The following is a 19450-nucleotide window of genomic DNA, read 5'->3' on the forward strand; positions in this document are numbered from 1 at the left end:
ACTCTATTAAATAGACATACGCACCAGTAATATTAAAGGAAAAATATAGAGGCTGTAACCCTACCCACAGGGTGGAGACCCTGGCCAGATTTTGTATTTGGTCTTTTAAATCAGCTGTATAATATCTTTGGCAATAGAAATAGAAACAATTTGTTAGCAGTCCAAAAGGCAAAGAAGATTAAGTATAGAATAGAATCCAGGTAGAAAATTCTGCCTCGCTAGCCTTAAGTAAAATTGGAACTTTTGAAGGGCCCAAATGACTATATGGCTTTTAGAAAATCACATGATTTCAGTAATTATTCAGAAAAAATATTCGAAATAAATTCCTTTTGCAATATTAATTTACTAAAAGCCATATAGCCGAGCATCCAGCTTTCTTTACCCTATTTACAATGGATTAAAATTGAATTTTATGTGCAAAGCCTTAAAAATTTTAATTAATTAAGAAACTTACTTTTAAAAACTTTACTCAAAATATTGGTATTTATAGTAGGCTGACCCTTAAAAATTATAGATGTGGTCAATCCTACTTATCAAAATTACGACTGTAAACTTTACATAAATATCAGTAGGTATTGTCTAATACGATCAAGCAGCGAGTGCTTGTTTCACTTCCCTCAGAGGTGTGTATCTTTGTTAGCTTTAACAGTCAGCTATATCAAACTTTATCGGGTACTTAACAATCTCAAAGAATAAATGTTTAGAATAATTAAAATATCAATGTTTGAACTTATTACAAATTTTAAATGTTAATGCAGAATATAAAACTAATATTTACTTAAAATTAACTTATTATAGTTTTGTCCAATTAGTCACTGTGATTTGTACTTAGGTAACAATTTTCTTACTGCACAAGCGCAACATTTCTTCAATTTTCCAAGAAATATTTCAGGTTTTCTATTCTATACTTTATCTTCTTTGTCAAAAGGGTCTCCATCACTTGGAACATAAAGTTGACTGGATTATAGGTACATCTATAACTATACATTTATTCTAGTAATAAATGCAATAACAGCGTAGCTACTCGGCAATTACCTGTGTTCCTCCATTCTACCATCAAATAGGTTGAGATGTACAGAAGTGATTGTTGAATGTTTACCCAAAGCTTCAAAGAAATTTTTAACAGCTGTTTCTCTGTAAAAAAAAGTAATAATTAATAATCGCATCGCATTATAGTCAGCTTTCCGCGGATATTAAAATGAAAAATGATAAGATTAAAACCAGTTGTATTGGCGTCCAGGCTAAGAAACTGTTTTTGATTTTAAAATTTTTATTTTTCATTCATGGAAAATTGTCCGTAATACGATGCTGTACATGATTTTTCAGTCTGGCTGAGAGCCGGTTAATCCCAGGAGATCTTTTTAAATCTTAAATTATTAAACACGTAAAAAATATCTGTCTTTTTTCAAAGTTTATTTTATGTAAATAAAAGAGGATGTCAGGAAGCTCTTTATAGTGCCTATAATGACGTCATGCAATACAAATATCCAATGATAGGCCAATACACAGACTAAATTACTAATGGCAGGGCAGTATACATTTAAATTGACCAAAGCTAGGCCAGAAGTGATTGTTGAATGTTTACCCAAAGCTTCAAAGAAATTTTTAACAGCTGTTTCTCTGTAAAAAAAAGTAATAATTAATAATCGCATCGCATTATAGTCAGCTTTCCGCGGATATTAAAATGAAAAATGATAAGATTAAAACCAGTTGTATTGGCGTCCAGGCTAAGAAACTGTTTTTGATTTTAAAATTTTTATTTTTCATTCATGGAAAATTGTCCGTAATACGATGCTGTACATGATTTTTCAGTCTGGCTGAGAGCCGGTTAATCCCAGGAGATCTTTTTAAATCTTAAATTATTAAACACGTAAAAAATATCTGTCTTTTTTCAAAGTTTATTTTATGTAAATAAAAGAGGATGTCAGGAAGCTCTTTATAGTGCCTATAATGACGTCATGCAATACAAATATCCAATGATAGGCCAATACACAGACTAAATTACTAATGGCAGGGCAGTATACATTTAAATTGACCAAAGCTAGGCCAGGTTTTAATGAAATTTTCTCAATGAACAGCCAATATTTATAGTTACATGACATAAAAAGGTTTACTTACTGTAAAGAAATCATATCTTGAGCCCAAGAAAACTTCAATGATTTGATGACCTACATTGATGCCGATCAAATCTTACTGAACATAACTCCCAACCAAAAAAATTGTATTGGTAACATATTACTAAAACCTCAAAAATTCCCTTTACAAGTCCATCACGCTTCATGACTTAAAAATCCTGAATTAAACTAATTAGCTATATTTTAGGCCTATCGTGAAAAAGTTTTGATTGTTTCAGGGCAAACGCAGAAGTGGAATCAACTTACAGTGCCTAATAAAAAATGACGTCATTTAATACAAATGACCAATGTTAGGCTACTATACATTTTAACATTGGTCAAATACAATGTATACTGGCCTATCATTGGTCATTTGTATTGCATGGCGTCATTTTTTATTAGGCACAATATGCTGCTTCGACGTTTGTCACTCCTGCGTTTGTCCTAGGACCGTTTTAATGCTTTTTTTTCTGATGAGATTTGATGAGCATCCCTCCATCTGAGTAATGAAATCTGTCCAGGTAACAAGGTCTTGGATATTGTTGCACTCAACCTGAGAAAAAATATAAACTTTTAAAAATATTATTATGTATATAAAATGACATACTGACAGGAAATCTTCACAAAAAATCTTGAATAGCAGCCGAGAAAATCTAGTGTTCCTCTAAACGTTCCAAACTGACGGACAAAACGACTTACGGACAAACGGATTTCTAAAAATATAAATACCTTCTTTAATAAAAACTAGCGGCTATGCCCCCTAGAAGCCTCTAGTGGCACTTTAAATGTTTGGTTTTTTGTTGCGTTCAAGTTTCTACGATATATTGCGTAAGAGTCTGTTTGTACGATACCTTGCAATGTTACGTAGGAGTCTCTTACTTAAAATAAAAATTTCGATTTATTATTATTTCTCTTTGGAGGGTGGTGGTACCCTCCCCCCAAATAGTTATTAACCTTCCCGGGACCTGAGAAGCTACCCTGTTAAGGATAACCCGATCGGTTCTGCGGTTAGCGAGATCCTTCGGTACAAACAAACACACAAACAGACATCCTGTTACTTTAGTATAAGGATGTAGCTAGGATGACAGATTCATTCATTCATTTAAAATTTAATTCTTTTTATATGAAGAAGTAAGCTTTTTTGTTTGTAGCGAAGGATCTCACTAACCGCTGAACCGATATGGTTCTTCTTTTGAATGAAGCTTATTGTAGGTTCAGAGAAGATTTAAATCATAATCGGGGTGGCTATCTTCACCCTCCCAAGAGGAATCACCTCTAGAATAGAAATACTCCCCTCCCATTTTTATTTTTTTTAAAAACCTTTGTTGAAAATTTAGGGTAGGGGTCGACTTTTTTCTACCTTAAGTGTCCCTAGGGGCTTCTAGGGGCGTATTGGTGTATGGAAAAAAACACTTACCGAAACAGACTCTAGACTAAGGATAGACTTGAGTGCCTGAACATTCTTCTCAGTACATCCAGCTGTACTCAACAATCTTAAAATAAGGATAATTATGCAGGGTTCTAAAGGGATAAGACGATGGGCGATAAATTGATGTATATCCCCAATGATGACACAAAAATAAGTCCTTCTTTAGATGAAAACTACTGGTTGAAACGTTTGAACACTCAACTTTATGAAACAAAAATCAAAATCCATAGAAAGTCCCAGAAGTTGTTACGCCAACGAATAAGAAACTTTAATTAAAACTTGTGTAATAAACAACCCATTGTCGCCTTCATTCTTGACAATTATGACCATAAAGGGTGCAACGAAACAAGAAAAAAAACATAAAAATGATTAAATAATTTTTACTGTAACAAGTTTTTTTTTGGGAACTGATGCCTTTTTACATTGAATTAATAAATATATAAACACACAGACAAACTTTTTAGATAGTTTTAGTTCCCTTAGGCCATATAAATGTATCAAAAAATTAACGTGGATTTTTTCATGGGAATTTGAACGTACAGATGGAATTTAATCAAAAAGTAGCTGCGCTGCTAAAACTGTAAAAAAACTAAAAACCTGAAATACAAGTTGTCCTTCAATGGTATTCCACTCTTCCTAATTCTTGATAGGATATGATGCGCCTCGTCCCCTAATAGCTCCACTGTATAGGTCAAGATCTGCACCACACTATTCAGCTCCATGCCCTGCCTTTGGGTCTTGGGGTCTTTGGGTTCCTTAATTTGACATTAATTAATTATAAGCATAAGCAAACAATGTTTAGAATGAATCTTGGACAAAGTAGCTTTGGACAAAGTAGCTTCAGGACAAAGTATTTAGGGGGCCGAGCGCCAGCGGTAAGGAAGGCCAGGGGGCTGAGCGCTGCGTCCATATTGGAGACTATTTTTCTTAGGAAGCTACTTTGTCCAAGATCCTTTAGAATTATGAATGCCTAAAAATTTTATCATTTTCAAAGTAACTTGACAGACGGATATATCGACATGGCTTAGCCTAAGAAAAGGTGCATTTTTTATCTTTAATGAAATTTCTATTTTCTACAACAAAAGTATAAAATACTTTTAGTTTTTGCTTTTTTTGTGCTTAGACTAGTACCCATAGTCTTCATGATTGTGAGGGGGCAAGTTGAGGGTTGCCAGGGGGGACGGAAGGGGATATTGGGCTGTTTAATACACTGGTCCCCAAAGTCTTGAAATAGTGTTTTCTTATTCGTTGGCTCAACAACCTTTGGGATTTTTATTGAATTTTGATTGGTTGGTTCATTCAGTTGAGTATCCAAACGTTTCAACCGCTAATTGTAATCTACAGAGGGGGTAATTTTGCGTATCATCATTGGGGATGTACATAAATTTATCGACTATTGTCTTATCCCTTTAGATCCCTGGCAGGTCGCTCCAACTATTCTACTTACATTCCATAGTTCTTTAAGTTCATCTTCAATAGACTCAAAGTCTTTATCTCTGACCAGATGTTGCAAGGAAAATGCCGCTACAAATTCTAAACAAATCAATCAATCAATAATAATCCTCTTAATTTTATATCAGTGTAAATTCTATGCCATCAATTCTTATAATAAAGTGACGGGATGTTTGTGTGTCTGTCTGTACAGAAGGATCTCGCTAACCACTGAACCGATACGGTTCCCCTTTACAGGTTAGCTTCTCATAGGTCATAGGAAGGTGTATAACTATTTTTGGTGAGGGTACCACTACCCTTCCTTCTCACCCCCCCCCCCACAATTTTTTTCATTTTTTCAAAACTAAAAGTCAATTTTCCCTCCTCAAGTGCCTCTAGAGGCCTCTAGGGGCATAGCTGCTAATATTAAATAAAACAATACGGTATAATTTAATAATAGTCATATAAATTATGACTGGCAAAAAAAGATTACCTAGAAAGGATCTGTGGATTGGTTGAAAATTAGTTTTGCCTGAAAGCTTGTTTCCCTCAAACTTGGCCCTGGTGAGGAAACCCATGATCACATCACAATTATCTAGGTCCCAACTAAAACATGGATGCTTTTACCTCATACGGGCGAGGATACTGGCTCAGTAATTTTTGTCATAAATTCACTTGTCATAAATACACTTCTCATAAATATATTTGTCATAATTACATTTTTCATAAAGGTACACTTGTCATAAAAACATTTGTCATAAAGGTACGTGTGTCATAAAAGGTACACTTGTCATAAAGGTACGTTTGTCATAAAAACATTTGTCATAAAGGTACGTTTGTCATAAAGGTACATTTGTCATTTTTAAAACCATAAATATGTAGTATATTTTACCTTGTATATTGATTTTCTGAATGCATTACACCTTTTAGCTCATCAAACTAAAATAGACAAACATAAATTAGAAAATAAGAAATATTTTCATTAATTAATATAAATAAGTCTTGAAAGGTCATTAAGTCACTTTAAATTTTAATTGCACGACCATTGTCAACTTTTTTCACAGGGATTCTTCCTACAGGTCCCAAAAGTGTTTTATTTTTTTTATGGAACTGGGTCCAAAACTCCCAGAACTGAATCTGCAAGCATTACATATCAGGAATATAGATTCAATTCTGTAGATTACAATTAGTGGTTTGAACGTTTGGACACTCAACTTAATAAACCAACCAATCAAAATTCAATATAGTCGCCAAAGTTGTTGGGCTAAAGAATAAGAAAACGTTACTATAAAGCTTTGGGGACTAGTGTAAATAGGCAGCTCGATTTCCTCTCCTCGCTGATTATATCTACTAATTTTTGTACCTCAAAATATCTGAATTCTTTTCTCTGAAGAGCTTTAATACATAGTTTTCCAAACCGTTTCAGTACATTTACAATTTCTAAAATTAAATATTAATAAATAGTAAGAAAAATCTGATTTTTAAATTAAAAGCTAGTCTACATTCAGAAAATTTGAAGCTCTTTATAGTGCCTACAAAAAAAAATAACGTCGTATAATACAAATGATCAATGATAGGCCAAAACAGAGACTAAATTACCAATGGCAGGCCAGTATACATTTTAATTGACCAATGGTAGGCACTATAAAAAGCTTCAGAAAGTTTATATAATAATATCAAAAAATTTAAACATATTTAAATGGTTTAATTCTATCAATAAGAAACTTTTCTGATACTTAACACCAAATGTTATTAAAATTTTTCCCTATAAACATAATCTTTATTGTATTCTTTAATTAATAAATATGAAACCAGGTATAAGGTATAACCAACAAGCGAAATAAACCTAAATTAATATTTGGGGGACAAAAATAGAAGGTTGTCAATTACACTATATGTTTTGTCCCCAACGACAGCTGAAAAACACGTATAGGTTTAGTGATTTTTTTCCGAATTGATTTCGTTGTTGGTATAAGCTGATATGAAACAAGTTAAAGTTCTAACCTGGGGGAAAAGGATCTTCTGGCTTGATCAAAACCTTTCTCTAAAATCATAATAATCAAATTAAAAATTTTAAAAATGGGTGCTTTCCCCCCAAAGTGCCTATCGAGCACAGATCTCTCTTTTAAGATAGACTGATAGTGAAGTGGCTTTTCACTTATGCCTAAACCAGTGTAATAAAACCTTTTTTTAGCCCCGAGATGCCGAAGGCACGTGCTAGAAAACTGTCAAGATTCATCTTACTTTTTTTAATCAATATTTTTTTTAGTGGTTTCCTTCAATCTTCTAGTTCAGCATAGAACCTGACCCCCCCCCCCTCCCACCCCCTATTTTGACACAAATAAGGGTGGAGGGTAGTTTTTTAATGTTGTTGGTTATTTAAGGTTAGGCTATATTCGGTACTTATAATTGTACATTTTATATCCGCGGAAAGCTGTTTATACGACGATGCGATAAATAACTATTCTTGCATTTTTAAAATAAGCTTAGAATAAGGAGATTAGCTTACCATTCTAGAGCGTTCTCTGTTTATTAGACATTTGATGATTTGCATATAAACTTCTGTTGTCTTCTGGGGTAGACAATTATTATCCTAAAATAATATCAAATATGTTACAAGTAGCTCAGGCATAAAAAGAAAACGATAATTTATGACTAGCATAAGAACTTTTGACAATTAACTTTTTATCTTTTATTTGATAAAAGATTTTTTGGATATAGCTGACAAATTGTTTAAACCGCCGTGCTACCGTTATCTACTTTTTTTAGAAGCCTGGCGCTAGTTAGCCAGTAGAGATAAAGAGATACAATTTTGTACATGTACTTCTAGGCCCCTAAAGTAACTTTTTAGGTCAGCAGAAAAATTAAATTCGAAAAAATGTATTTTGAGTAACACGTCTAATGGTTAATTCCATGAGCACAGCTCATGAATCTCCATAATAAAGAGTTTTTAAACCAATCTTTAAAAGAATAGAAAACGCCTATGTAAATTAGAAAATCTGAAGAAATCATATTTAAAAATTATTTGCAGAAATTTGCGATGTTAATTTGAAAAATTAATTTCATGCATTAAATGACATATCTAGAATAAAATCTCTTTGAAAGTTTTCCGCCTATAAGATAGAACATACTTAGGACAAAAAGAATCTTTAATGTTAGTTTTTTTTGCAATCATTTTAAGCCCACTACCAGCGAGATAAAGAGAGAAAGATAAATTAGGTTAGGTTATATTTTGTACCGGGAAGCCCCGCAGTGTAAGCGCACCGCAAAGGAATAAACAATAAAAACTTACCTCATAAAGTGTACAAAAAAGTTCACAAAATATGGGACAGCGAACCAGAGTGTCAAATCCCTAAAAAAATAATTTTTAAAAATCACATAAAAAACTATATTGATATTGGACAACCAGTAATTGATCAAAAAAAACAAAAAAGTCAGATTTAGCTTTGGAACAAAAAGTTAGGTATTTAAAATCGTCCCTTTTAAATTGTGTTGGTCATCGAACTCTTTCATTAAGTCTAAACTACACTCAAAAATCAGCCACGTGACGTCATAAAAATAAGGGAGATGAGAGGAGAAGTGGGAAAGAAAACTCCTAAAAAGAGATGGATAATCCCTAATTTTTATGACGTCACTTGGCTGATTTTTAAGTGACTTTATCCCCCTACATCATGGTAATTGTTCATTTTCTAATTCTTAATTGAACTTAGGTTAGGTTAAGTAAAGGTCAAAAGAGCCTAGCAGGATTATACATTGTAGGAAAAGGATCCGGTAGGTTAAATTTACCCGCAGGTGCTAAAAATAAATGTTTTCAAAAATTAAAAATAATAGAGAAATCAGGTCATTGTTTGTACGTGTAAAAGTTTAAAAATTAAATAATGTATTTAGAGAGGCCGAAGTTCAGTGCCAGAATGGCTAAGAACCGGTTCTATCCAGAGGATATTAATCGGTTTCGAAGCCATACTGGAATAGTTGTTAATCGCATAGTATTATAAACAGCTTTCAGCGGATGTTTAATGGAAAAATTATAAGATGAAAACCAGTTCTTTTAGCCGAAGGCTTTGGCTAACAAAACTATTGATTTTATGATTTTTTTTAATATTCCTGAAAATTTGTCTGTAATATGATGCTATACATGATTTTTCAGTATGGCTGAGAACCGGATGTAAACCAGCGGATATTAATCGGTTTCGAAGCCATCCTGGAGAAAGGGTTTACCTGATTTCCTTCAAATAATATTTGCTTGAGTTCAGCTCCTTTCTCTCGATTCAGCTTCTTGTCAATGTAGGTTTCAACTCGTTCCCTATTTTCATCAAAAGAAGCTCTTTATAGTGCATGCAAAAAATGACGTCATACATTATAAATTAGAGCTAGGATTGGCCAATACACAGACTAAATTACCAATGGCAGGCCAGTATACATTTTAATTGGCCAATGGTAGGTCAGTATGACGTCATTTTTATGGACACTATTGAAAGATTCTGTTCAAAACTGTGGTCAAAACTGAAGTTATAATGTTATTATAAGAAATGCGTTACATGGCGCTAAGGGCTTTTTTCCTTTGATTTAAGAGCGAGGTTATTTTTTCTAGAGGTGGTCGTTTCCTTCTCTAAACTAGAAAAAAGGAGACACATATCGGTCCTGTGGTTGTCGAGATCTTTAGTTACAAACACATAGACAGACATACAGTAAATTTATATTTTCCAGCATCACTTTGAAACCGATCAATATCCGCTGGATTAAAACCGGTTCTCTGCCCAACTGAAAGATCATGTATAGCATTGTATTACAAACAAATTTCCACGAATTTTAAAATAAAAATCATAAAATTAATACAAGCTTCGTTAACCCAGACTTTCAGTCTGTCAGGGCTAACAAAAAAAAATTTTAATACTATAATTTTTTCATTTTAATATCCGCGGAAAAGTGACTTCAATACGATGCGATAAATAACTATTACCTATTGAATCCAGTGAGTTCTGCTTGAGTTTGAAATTGTCTAAAATTAAAACATTTGTTGAAAGAGAATTATAAATAAATTGAAAACAAGGATGGGTGGTAGTTTTTAAAAGCGAAGCTTTTCTATAATCAGGGTCGGTCCGTCCGTCCGTAACATATAGCTTTTTTCGCTAATTTAGGCATGTTAGAATTGTCCTATTCATTTCAAACTTTGCATGGTGATTCCTGTAGTAGTTTGGTACGATTTAGAAAGCGAAGCAACTCTATAATCATTACCAGAATGTCCGTACGTCCATTTCAAACATGTTTATTTTTTTTACTTTTTTAACAACAAATTTTTAGGTGATCTAATAATCTGATTGATCTGATTTTTGGTATACTGATTCCTGGGACAACAAAGTACAATATTATAAGCGAAGCAACTCTATAATCAAGTCCTAAAAATGTAAATAAATTTCCATAAACATTATTCTGTATCAAGCAGTTTTTCAACATTTTTACTTACAATTTTGCTTCGACATTTATACATTTATATTCTGATTATTCAGTTCTGACACTATACAAGTGTTAGTGTCCGTTTGTCCTACCGTTTCAGTGCTTCGCTTTTATGGATGTTGTCATCTTTGTTCGTTTGTATGTTACTTTTAGTTAGAATAGGTTGAGTTCTATTGGGTACTGGGTAGCCCCGCAGGGTTAGGGCTCCCCGCAGGGGTCAGGCATAAAGAAAAAAACCTATCCCCTCCCCATATTTACATTTTCAATTTATCTAAAAATAAGAAAGGGAGATTTCAGTGTTCAATAGGCACATTGGGGGGAAAACACCATTTAGTTTACCTGAGCATATGAGCCATCTCGAATTTCTGTAAATGTCTTGAAGTAGCCAGTACAGAAGCGAATTGGTAAGTTTCTTTCCCCTACAATTTCACTTTTATAATGAAGTAATAGGATCTCTATCTGTCTGTGTTTGTGTGTACCGAAGTATGTTGCTAACCACTGAACCAACAAGGTTCCCTTTACAGGTACTGGACAGGTTTATAAATATTTTTTTGGAGGGTATACTTACCAACCCACGAGAAATCGCCAAAAATGCAAAACATATAACTAGCACCGCCTAGCGGCCTTGTTGATATTGATTGGTAAAAGGCTGACCTTAACATAGATTGAATAGAAAACAATTTTCGTGCCGCTAGACACTAGCATTGTTAACAAATGACAGCAGACATGCCATTGGCCAGGTATAAAGAAGCTTACGGTGACTTTAACGAACAGTATCTATCTATCTTACCTCCAAAAGTTTGATAACATTGTTGATATCCTTGGAACTACATTCATCCAATCCATCCAAAATTACCAGATATTCAGAACTAGAAAAAATCAGGAATACGGTATAAACATCAAGCGAGATAAATTATATTTTGGGGGCAGATAAAAAGGTCGTCAATTTTAATATGTGTTTGGTGATATTTTTTCGAGTCAATTTCTTTGTTGGTATATGTAAGCTGGAAAAAAATAAACATTCTTCATGTGCTTAGAAGTTCCTTAAACTTATCATATTAAAGTTTTGTTGGCTCCGTGTGGACGAAGGTCCGTGACAACAATCAAATAATAATTTTATTTTTTTATTTTACGTTTGTGAAACATCTTCTTAACAAGATGTGATACATTCTTTTCCAGTATGTCTCAGATCCAGCGGAGCCATACTGGAAACCATATTTCATTATGTCTTAGAAACGGTTTTAATATAACGTAAATTATCCGGATTCAGATACATACTAAAATAATATTTGTTGAATCATTAACAGGATTCAGGGATATAAAGGGATAAGACAATGGCCGATAAATTGATGTACAACCCCAATGGCGATACACAAAATTACAACTTCTGAAGATTACGATTAGTGGTTGAAACGTTTGGACACTCAAACACTAAGAAACAATGGATACACAAAAACACTATCATAAAACTTTGGGGACTAGTGTAATAAACATCCCAATGTGCATTCCCTCCATGATCATGAATACTAACTATCTTGCATATGTGCTATTATATATTAAAGATTACCTTTCTTTTTTCCAATCTTCAAGCTTTATATGCGGCTTTTCTTCTTCCTTTGAAAAAAATACTGAATTTTCACATTTTATCTTGATAAAATAACATTTTTAAAACCAAAAATCAACCAAGCATATTAACGAACATTGACAGATAAATATTACAACGCATTTAATATATATTTTTATTTAAAATTCTGTGTAAATCTACTAAAAAAATCGAGTATACAGAAAGCTTATTAGATATATTTATTTTAAGACTTTAGATGCTTTATTTGTAACATATTACCCAATCGAACTAGTAATCATTATTTTAAAAATCAGATGAATGTATCAATGATATCAGAGAAAAATGTTGATGTCAAAAACAATGATTTTAAATGGAAGAGTGAGGAAACATTATTTTCTACATTATGATTAGAATCGGCTCTAAGCCATAATGAAAAATCATATGTAACATCGTATTACAGACAATTTTCCACGTATATTAAAACCAAAATGCTAAAATTAATACATGTTTTGTTATAAATTAATTTTCATATTAATATCCGCGGAAAGCTGTCTACAACACGATGCGATATATAACTAATACTTACCACCCATTTCTGTATGTCTCGTCCATTGAGATCTCTGCAGGGAATGAAAATAACCAGACTAAATCTTCGCATATATTCTTCATCTTTACCCCAATCTAACGCTATTTTCCTAAATTAAAAAAAAAACAATTATATCCCCAATCCTTACACTAAAGTAAAAGGATGTTTGTTTGTTTGTCTGTTTGTTTGTCTGTTTGTTTGTCTGTTTGTTTGTTTGTTTGTTTGTCTGTTTGTTTGTCTGTTTGTTTGTCTGTTTGTTTGTCTGTTTTTTGTCTGTTTTTTGTCTGTTTGTTTGTCTGTTTGTTTGTCTGTTTGTTTGTCTGTTTATTTGTCTGTTTGTTTGTCTGTCTGTGTGTCTGTACCGAATTATCTCTCTAACCACTGAACCGATACGGCTCTCCTTTACAGGAAAGGTTTATAACTATTTTGGGGGAAGGTACCACCACCCTCTCAAGAAAAAATTACCACTCCCCCCCCCCCTTCCAAAAAAAATATTAATCCCCCCAAAAGATTTTTTTTTAATTTTCTTATTAAATCTAAAATAATAGTTATTTCTCGCATCGTATTATAAACGGCTTTCCGCGGATATAGAAAGTACAATTATGAGATTAAAACTAAATAGTTTTATGAATACGAGAAAAAGGTTTGACTATCAACCCTCCCCCGCCTCCATCTTTCTCTCTCATTGCTCCTAGAGACCACTAGGCCGTAGCCAATAATTTGATATAGTTAAACTTACTTGGACAGCAGAAAGTGTCATGTGTGACGTCAAAAAAATACCTCTATTATTCGTCTCTTTTTTTAAAAGCTTTCTTTACCACTTCTCCTCTGATCCCTAACTTTTAGACGTATTTTATGACGTCACAAATGACACTTTCCGCTGTAGGGGCTAGTATGATATAATTAAACTTACTTGGCTAATTCTGTTTTACCATATCCAGGACTTCCCTCAACCAATATTCTCAGATAATTATACTCCTAGAGACCTATAGGGGCTAGTATGATATAATTAATCTTACTTGGCTAATTCTGTTTTACCATAGCCAGGACTTCCCTCCACCAATATTCTCAGACAATTACTCCTAGAGACCTATAGGGGCTAGTATGATATAATTAAACTTACTTAGCTAATTCTGTTTTACCATAGCCAGGACTTCCCTCAACCAATATTCTCAGATAATTACTCCTAGAGACCTATAGGGGCTAGTATGATATAATTAAACTTACTTGGCTAATTCTGTTTTACCATAGCCAGGACTTCCCTCAACCAATATTCTCAGATAATTATTCTCACCAGGGTTCCTATACAAGTATACAAATAATAATATCACAAATAATAATAATTTTCTTTTGGGTGGGGGGGGGGTGATTTTGGGGTGTCCCACAAGAAAATAGCTTGAAACCATCAGAGGACCAGTAGGTATATTCCCTGAAGATTAGAACCCAATCGGTTAAGAGGTTACCGACATCTTAAGCTTCAGACAGACATTGTACTACTTTGTATTATAGATTAGTGCATATGTTAGATAACAACTTGTTAATTTTTAGTTGCCTAATCTTTAATATTTTTCCCTTTTTTGATAGTAACAGAATAAATTGGCCTTTTTTATTAAATGGTACAAAAATTTTAACCCATTTTTTTCTTCAAATTTCCCAGTTGGGAGAGGACAACAAAAATTAAATCTCTATCGCATGAATTACAAATTAATTTACGCATTTTTGACCGTTTCTTGGTCTTGTTTTTATATTTTTGATGGGACAGCGAAAAGTGCCATGTGTGACGTCATAAAAATACTTCTATTATTCATCTCTTTTTTATGGGTTACCTTTCCCACTTCTCCTCTCATCCATCCTTTTTAGACGTATTTTTCTGACGTCACACATGACACTTTCCGCTGTCCCTTTTCTTAACTTGCCTGCTGAACAATGTGTTGATGTTCATCTCGTTCTTGGCCCTGACCTCCCTGTTGAGCTCTGTGTCCAGCTGCCTGCCAACCTGGCGGATCTCTTTGATCACCATGTCGGCTATGCTAAAGTCAACCTCTAGATAATAATATATATATTTACCAGCGGCCCCTTGAGACATCTAGATGCACTTAGGGTGAGTGAGAGTCGTAGTCAATTTCAACACAAAATTTTAAAAATAAAAGAAATTATACACTTTTTTTTTTGGGGGGGGGGTCTTTTTTCAAGAGGCTATTTCTTTTGGAAGATAGGTGGTACCCTCCCCCAAAAATAGTTCTAAAACCTTGAAGGACCTATCAGAAGTCCTGAAAAGGTTTATTATTATTTTAGGGCAGGGTACCAACAACAGCCCAAGAGAAATTGCCCTAGAAAAAAAAATGACCAACCCCCCCTTCTCAAAAAAATATTATTTTACTACAAGTGGAGATAACACACTTCCCCATTTCAAGTACCCCTAATAGAGACCTCTAGGGGTGTAGCCGTTAACTAATCATACGATACGAATAAATAAATGTTACCTTGTTGTAACCAAGGCATGAGAGGATTTGTTGAAATATAGTATGTGTTTCTGTTGTAATGTTTCTCCAGGTAAATAGATTCTTTCATTCGCTTCCGACGATTTGGCCTAATATAAATTATAGATTTGGCTATAGTTTGTTTCGTGACATCACCTCTTAAGGTGATTAACGCCCCTTAAAGGGCTTAGTTTTAGGAAAATCACATAATTGATTAAGCTCTATACATAAATTGAGTTTGTTGTTAAGCTCTTTCAAGGCCCAAACCTAACTTATTTTATTCCCCCCCCCAAAAATAGATTAAACACACAGTAGGACCAGTAGCTATATTCCCTGGAGTGCCCAATCAACGATTACTAAGATTTTACGCTTTAGATAGACAGGCATTGTTCTACTTTGTATTATAGTCATTTGCTGGAAATATTATAATAGCTATTGATCGCATCGTATTAAAGACAGCTTTCCGCGGATATTAAAATTTGAAATTATAAGATTAAAACCAGTTTTGTAGACCCGAAATGCCGAAAGCCCAGGCTAATAAAACTGATTTTAATTTTATAATTTTTCGTTTAACACTCATCGAAAATTGTAAATTGTAATATAATGCTATACATGATTTTTAAGTAAGGCTGAGTACCGGTTCTAATCCAACGGATACTAACCGGATTGGAAGCCATATTGGAAAAGAAACTTACCCAGGGGCAGGAACAGGAGTGGGGTGGTGGTGCTGGGGGGAAACTAAAATTAAAGGTTATGATATTTTTTTGGAAAAGTTATATTTAGATATTTTAAATACTATTCGACATTAATAATTTGCTATAATTCTCAATTCTTTTGTTTAAAAGGTAGATGGCAACTGACAATAACTGAGAGTTGAAAGTTTTTGAATATCTCCTACTAGCGGGCATAGGATTAGGGTCATCCAGAAAATAGCAAAATTAATTTTGACTTATATATTTCAAAATTCTAAAATATCCTGTAGTAGTATAACATGATTTGCAAATTAGGTTTCCAAGTCAATTTTAGTATCCATGCATTTTCCTCCAGATTTTAAAAAACTTATCGACATTGATTTCCTTTAATCCCACAAGGATTTGGTTTTTGTATCTCAATTCTATTGTGTTAAAGATAGAAAGGGCAACTGACTTTAAGTCTGGTGATTATACATATCTGAGAGTTAAAATCCCCATCCTGACGGGGACAGGATGCCAGCAAACCTTGTAGGGTCATCCAGATAAAGAGCAAAAACATTTTTGACTTAAACAACGCATTTTATATTGCCAAAATACTAAAATATCTTGTAGTATTAAAATGTAATATGAAATGTCAATTTTAGTTTCAAGGCATAATGCTGCAGGCTTGATCCTCCAGAACTCCAGCAAACCTTTAATGGCTCCTATTATCACAAGTTTTGACTTAAGATTTTGAAACCTAAGCCTGTAACATGTCTACATGACATATGAAAGTAAAATAATATAGGGGGAAGGGGTTAAATAGTAATATATGTCCCAACCCTGTGGACGCTTAGCCGACTTTCAATTTGGTCTTAGAATATCAGCCAATAGTGTCAAAAATATTAACACAGCCAAGTCGCTACAAAGGAGTAGAAAGCAATTTGCTGGCAACTATAAGAACCAACCAATCAATTAAAATAAATCCCCCAAAGATGTTAATTTAACTAATAAAAAATGTTATTATAATACTTTGGGGACTAGTGTAATAACCTGCCCAATGCCAAAAAAATCAGCAATCTATCTTAAATAGGAGTAGAAAAATTTTATTCCCACCATAGCGTTACAGACGGACTGACTGACAGACAGACAAAGTGAAACATAGAGTAGCTTCGCCAAAAATAAAAACGTACCATGGATTATAATATCTTGCTTGGGATGTGCATGATGTTGTCCCAAGCTGACTTGATGGGGCTGGGGAGGTAGCATACCCCCTGCAGGGTTGGATACAAAACCTTGGTGAGACTGAAGAGCCGGGGATGGATGTTGATTATACCTGGAGGCCGGTGGAGGGGGTCCTGGAGGAACCATGGCCCGTTGCCCTTTCTAAAATTATTCAATCCTTAGAAGCGCTGGAAAGTGGCATGTGTGACGTCATAAAAATACGTCTAAATAGGAGGGATGAGAGGAGAAACATATAAAAAAAGAGAGGGATATAGACGTATTTTTTATGACGTCACACACATGACTATCCTGTGCTTTTAATCCTTATATAAAAGTAACAAGATGTCTGCCTGTCTCTGTTTCTTTCTGTGTATCTGTAGCTTAGTATCTCGATACGGTACTCCTTTTAAAGTTCCATGGAATAATTATAACTAATTTGGGGTAGAGTACCTCAACCCTTCCGAGAGATATCACCCCTAGAAAAAAGGGTACGAATCTCGGCTTGATCTAATAAATTTGGGTATATTTCATTAAAAACAAATCATTTTATATTTTTCAATCAAAAATATCCTGATGGCTTATCACAATGACTAAGCTTATTTAAAAATCCATTAGGAATCTAGCTATTAAAAAATAAAAACTTTACGTAGGTGTTTTGTGAAAAATTTAGTTTTTTTCGAAGGGATAATTTTGTATATCATCATTTAGGGTGTAAATCAATTCATCTTCCATTGTCTTATCCCTTAGGATTCATCTAGATGCGAAAAGAATCTTTAGAAAGAAGACAATAAACAGTATATTGATGTATATCCCCAATGAAAATAAACAAAATGATCCCTGCGTTACCTGAACGCTGTCGTACATCTTATCAAAATCATCCATATCATGCTCACTATCACTATGGTCACCCATTCTCCCTAATTTGGGTACTAGTCTCACTACTTTGGGTACTAGTCTCACGACTTTGGGTACTAGTCTCACTCCTTTGGATACTAGCCCCTCCTTGTTTATTTGCGCAATTTAGTTATTTTTCTTTAGTGTAAAATACAATTTCTAACTATAGTAGTTTACATTATAATTCTCAATTTCACATGTTTTATTGTAAATCTAAAAATTAAAATATCAAAATGTTTTTTTAATTTCTATTTGATAAAAACTATTGCTTTAAAATTAAAGTATAAGAATAAAGGGGACATGAGCTATATGTATATCTGCCCACAGGACGGGGACCGTGTCCCAATTTTGTATTGGGTCTTTGAAAGCAGTTAATAGCGTCGGAAATCACTACTGATTCTGTACAAAAGAACAGAAAGCAATTAACTAGTATACATTTATTGTTTTATAGTATGTAATGTAAAAATAGGTATCATGTATGGAAAAACGGATAAAGTGAGTTATAGAGTGGATTTTTATGATCACGGAAAAAAGAGAATTTGTAATAAATAAGAGAAAATACATATACATATTGTAAATATATAAGAGGTTAACTCACAAACAAAACATGAATTTTACATATTTATTCAGACATTACAAATTGTTTTGTGCATGTTTGAACTCTTCAGATATCAATGTACAACTAAATTCTAAAATAAATTTAAATTTAAATGATTTTTACAAATATTTTGGAACATTTTTGTAAATAATTTGGTAAGGTGTATCTTTACAAAAAACAATCATGGCTCTATATCAAATAGCAGCAGAAAAAATCACATTTTCCACTTGGCGTTAGGGACGGACTGACAGACAAAGTAATTTATAGAGTAGCATTTATAAAGCATAATCTAAAGGCTTAATGAATTGTAGTTGGGATGGGGCAATAGACGATAAATTGATGTAAAGTTTACACACCCAATTATGATAAACAAAATTATACTCCTGGTGTGTATTAAAATTATAGCTGGAAAAGTTTTGTACAGCACTCTTCAGGATCTAATCTAGTTTACAAAACTTTGGGTACCAGTATAATTTACCATCCAATGCCCCTCCCTCCCTGTGGTGCATAGCTATCGTACATACGTTCTAAAGAAGTACACGGATGACAACATCCATGAGTAGAGAAGCACAAATGAATCATGAAAAGGCAAGCGGGTAAAGTGAGTTGAAAATCAGATGTTTCAGTGGTAAAAAAGTAACTTTACAAAATGTCTCAAAAAATCAGCCATGTGACGTCATAAAAATGATGGATTATCCACATCATTTTCAAGGGTTTTCTTTCCCACTTTTCCTCTCATCTCCCTAATTTTTATGACGTCACATGGCTGATTTTTGAGACACTTTGTAAAGTTATCAAAAAAAGAAGAAAACAATTTGACAATAAAATAGACTGACAGTATTGCATTTGGTAAGGGTATGCTCACAAACAAACAAAAAACAGAAATCTATTTTATACAGCAGCCGAGAAAAGCGTTAGGACTGACGGAGAGACAGACAAAATAATTATAAAACATTCCTTCTTTGAAAAATGAAGGGAGGTAGTTTTCTGTATATACATCTATAC

General features: G+C 33.5%; 2 protein-coding genes across 2 annotated transcripts in view; one reads left to right on the forward strand and one right to left on the reverse strand.

Annotated features, from left to right (window-relative positions):
• Nucleotides 1-18056, reverse strand: part of LOC145321485 (NLR family CARD domain-containing protein 4-like) — a 37362-nt gene extending 19306 nt beyond the window's left edge. The window contains exons 1-24 of the mRNA XM_080162906.1: nucleotides 17800-18056; nucleotides 16923-17115; nucleotides 15754-15796; nucleotides 15062-15168; nucleotides 14495-14621; nucleotides 13806-13880; nucleotides 12579-12687; nucleotides 11996-12042; nucleotides 11219-11297; nucleotides 10768-10847; nucleotides 9935-9973; nucleotides 9193-9277; nucleotides 8267-8326; nucleotides 7484-7567; nucleotides 6979-7018; nucleotides 6338-6414; nucleotides 5867-5913; nucleotides 5468-5580; nucleotides 4991-5076; nucleotides 4141-4298; nucleotides 3532-3607; nucleotides 2607-2667; nucleotides 2119-2167; nucleotides 1036-1134 (exon numbers count right to left, since the gene is read on the reverse strand). Of these exons, the coding sequence (XP_080019032.1) occupies nucleotides 1036-1134; nucleotides 2119-2167; nucleotides 2607-2667; nucleotides 3532-3607; nucleotides 4141-4298; nucleotides 4991-5076; nucleotides 5468-5580; nucleotides 5867-5913; nucleotides 6338-6414; nucleotides 6979-7018; nucleotides 7484-7567; nucleotides 8267-8326; nucleotides 9193-9277; nucleotides 9935-9973; nucleotides 10768-10847; nucleotides 11219-11297; nucleotides 11996-12042; nucleotides 12579-12687; nucleotides 13806-13880; nucleotides 14495-14621; nucleotides 15062-15168; nucleotides 15754-15796; nucleotides 16923-17115; nucleotides 17800-17865 (2000 nt within the window). The 5' untranslated portion in view covers nucleotides 17866-18056. The remainder of the gene's footprint in view (nucleotides 1-1035; nucleotides 1135-2118; nucleotides 2168-2606; nucleotides 2668-3531; nucleotides 3608-4140; nucleotides 4299-4990; nucleotides 5077-5467; nucleotides 5581-5866; nucleotides 5914-6337; nucleotides 6415-6978; nucleotides 7019-7483; nucleotides 7568-8266; nucleotides 8327-9192; nucleotides 9278-9934; nucleotides 9974-10767; nucleotides 10848-11218; nucleotides 11298-11995; nucleotides 12043-12578; nucleotides 12688-13805; nucleotides 13881-14494; nucleotides 14622-15061; nucleotides 15169-15753; nucleotides 15797-16922; nucleotides 17116-17799) is intronic.
• LOC145323441 (uncharacterized) overlaps nucleotides 1-19450 on the forward strand; it is a 383852-nt gene that overhangs the window by 303040 nt on the left and 61362 nt on the right. The window lies entirely within an intron of this gene.

Source organism: Acartia tonsa, chromosome 6 (assembly GCF_053477335.1).
Source record: "Acartia tonsa isolate MP-2025a chromosome 6, ASM5347733v1, whole genome shotgun sequence".
Classification (NCBI taxonomy): domain Eukaryota; kingdom Metazoa; phylum Arthropoda; class Copepoda; order Calanoida; family Acartiidae; genus Acartia; species Acartia tonsa.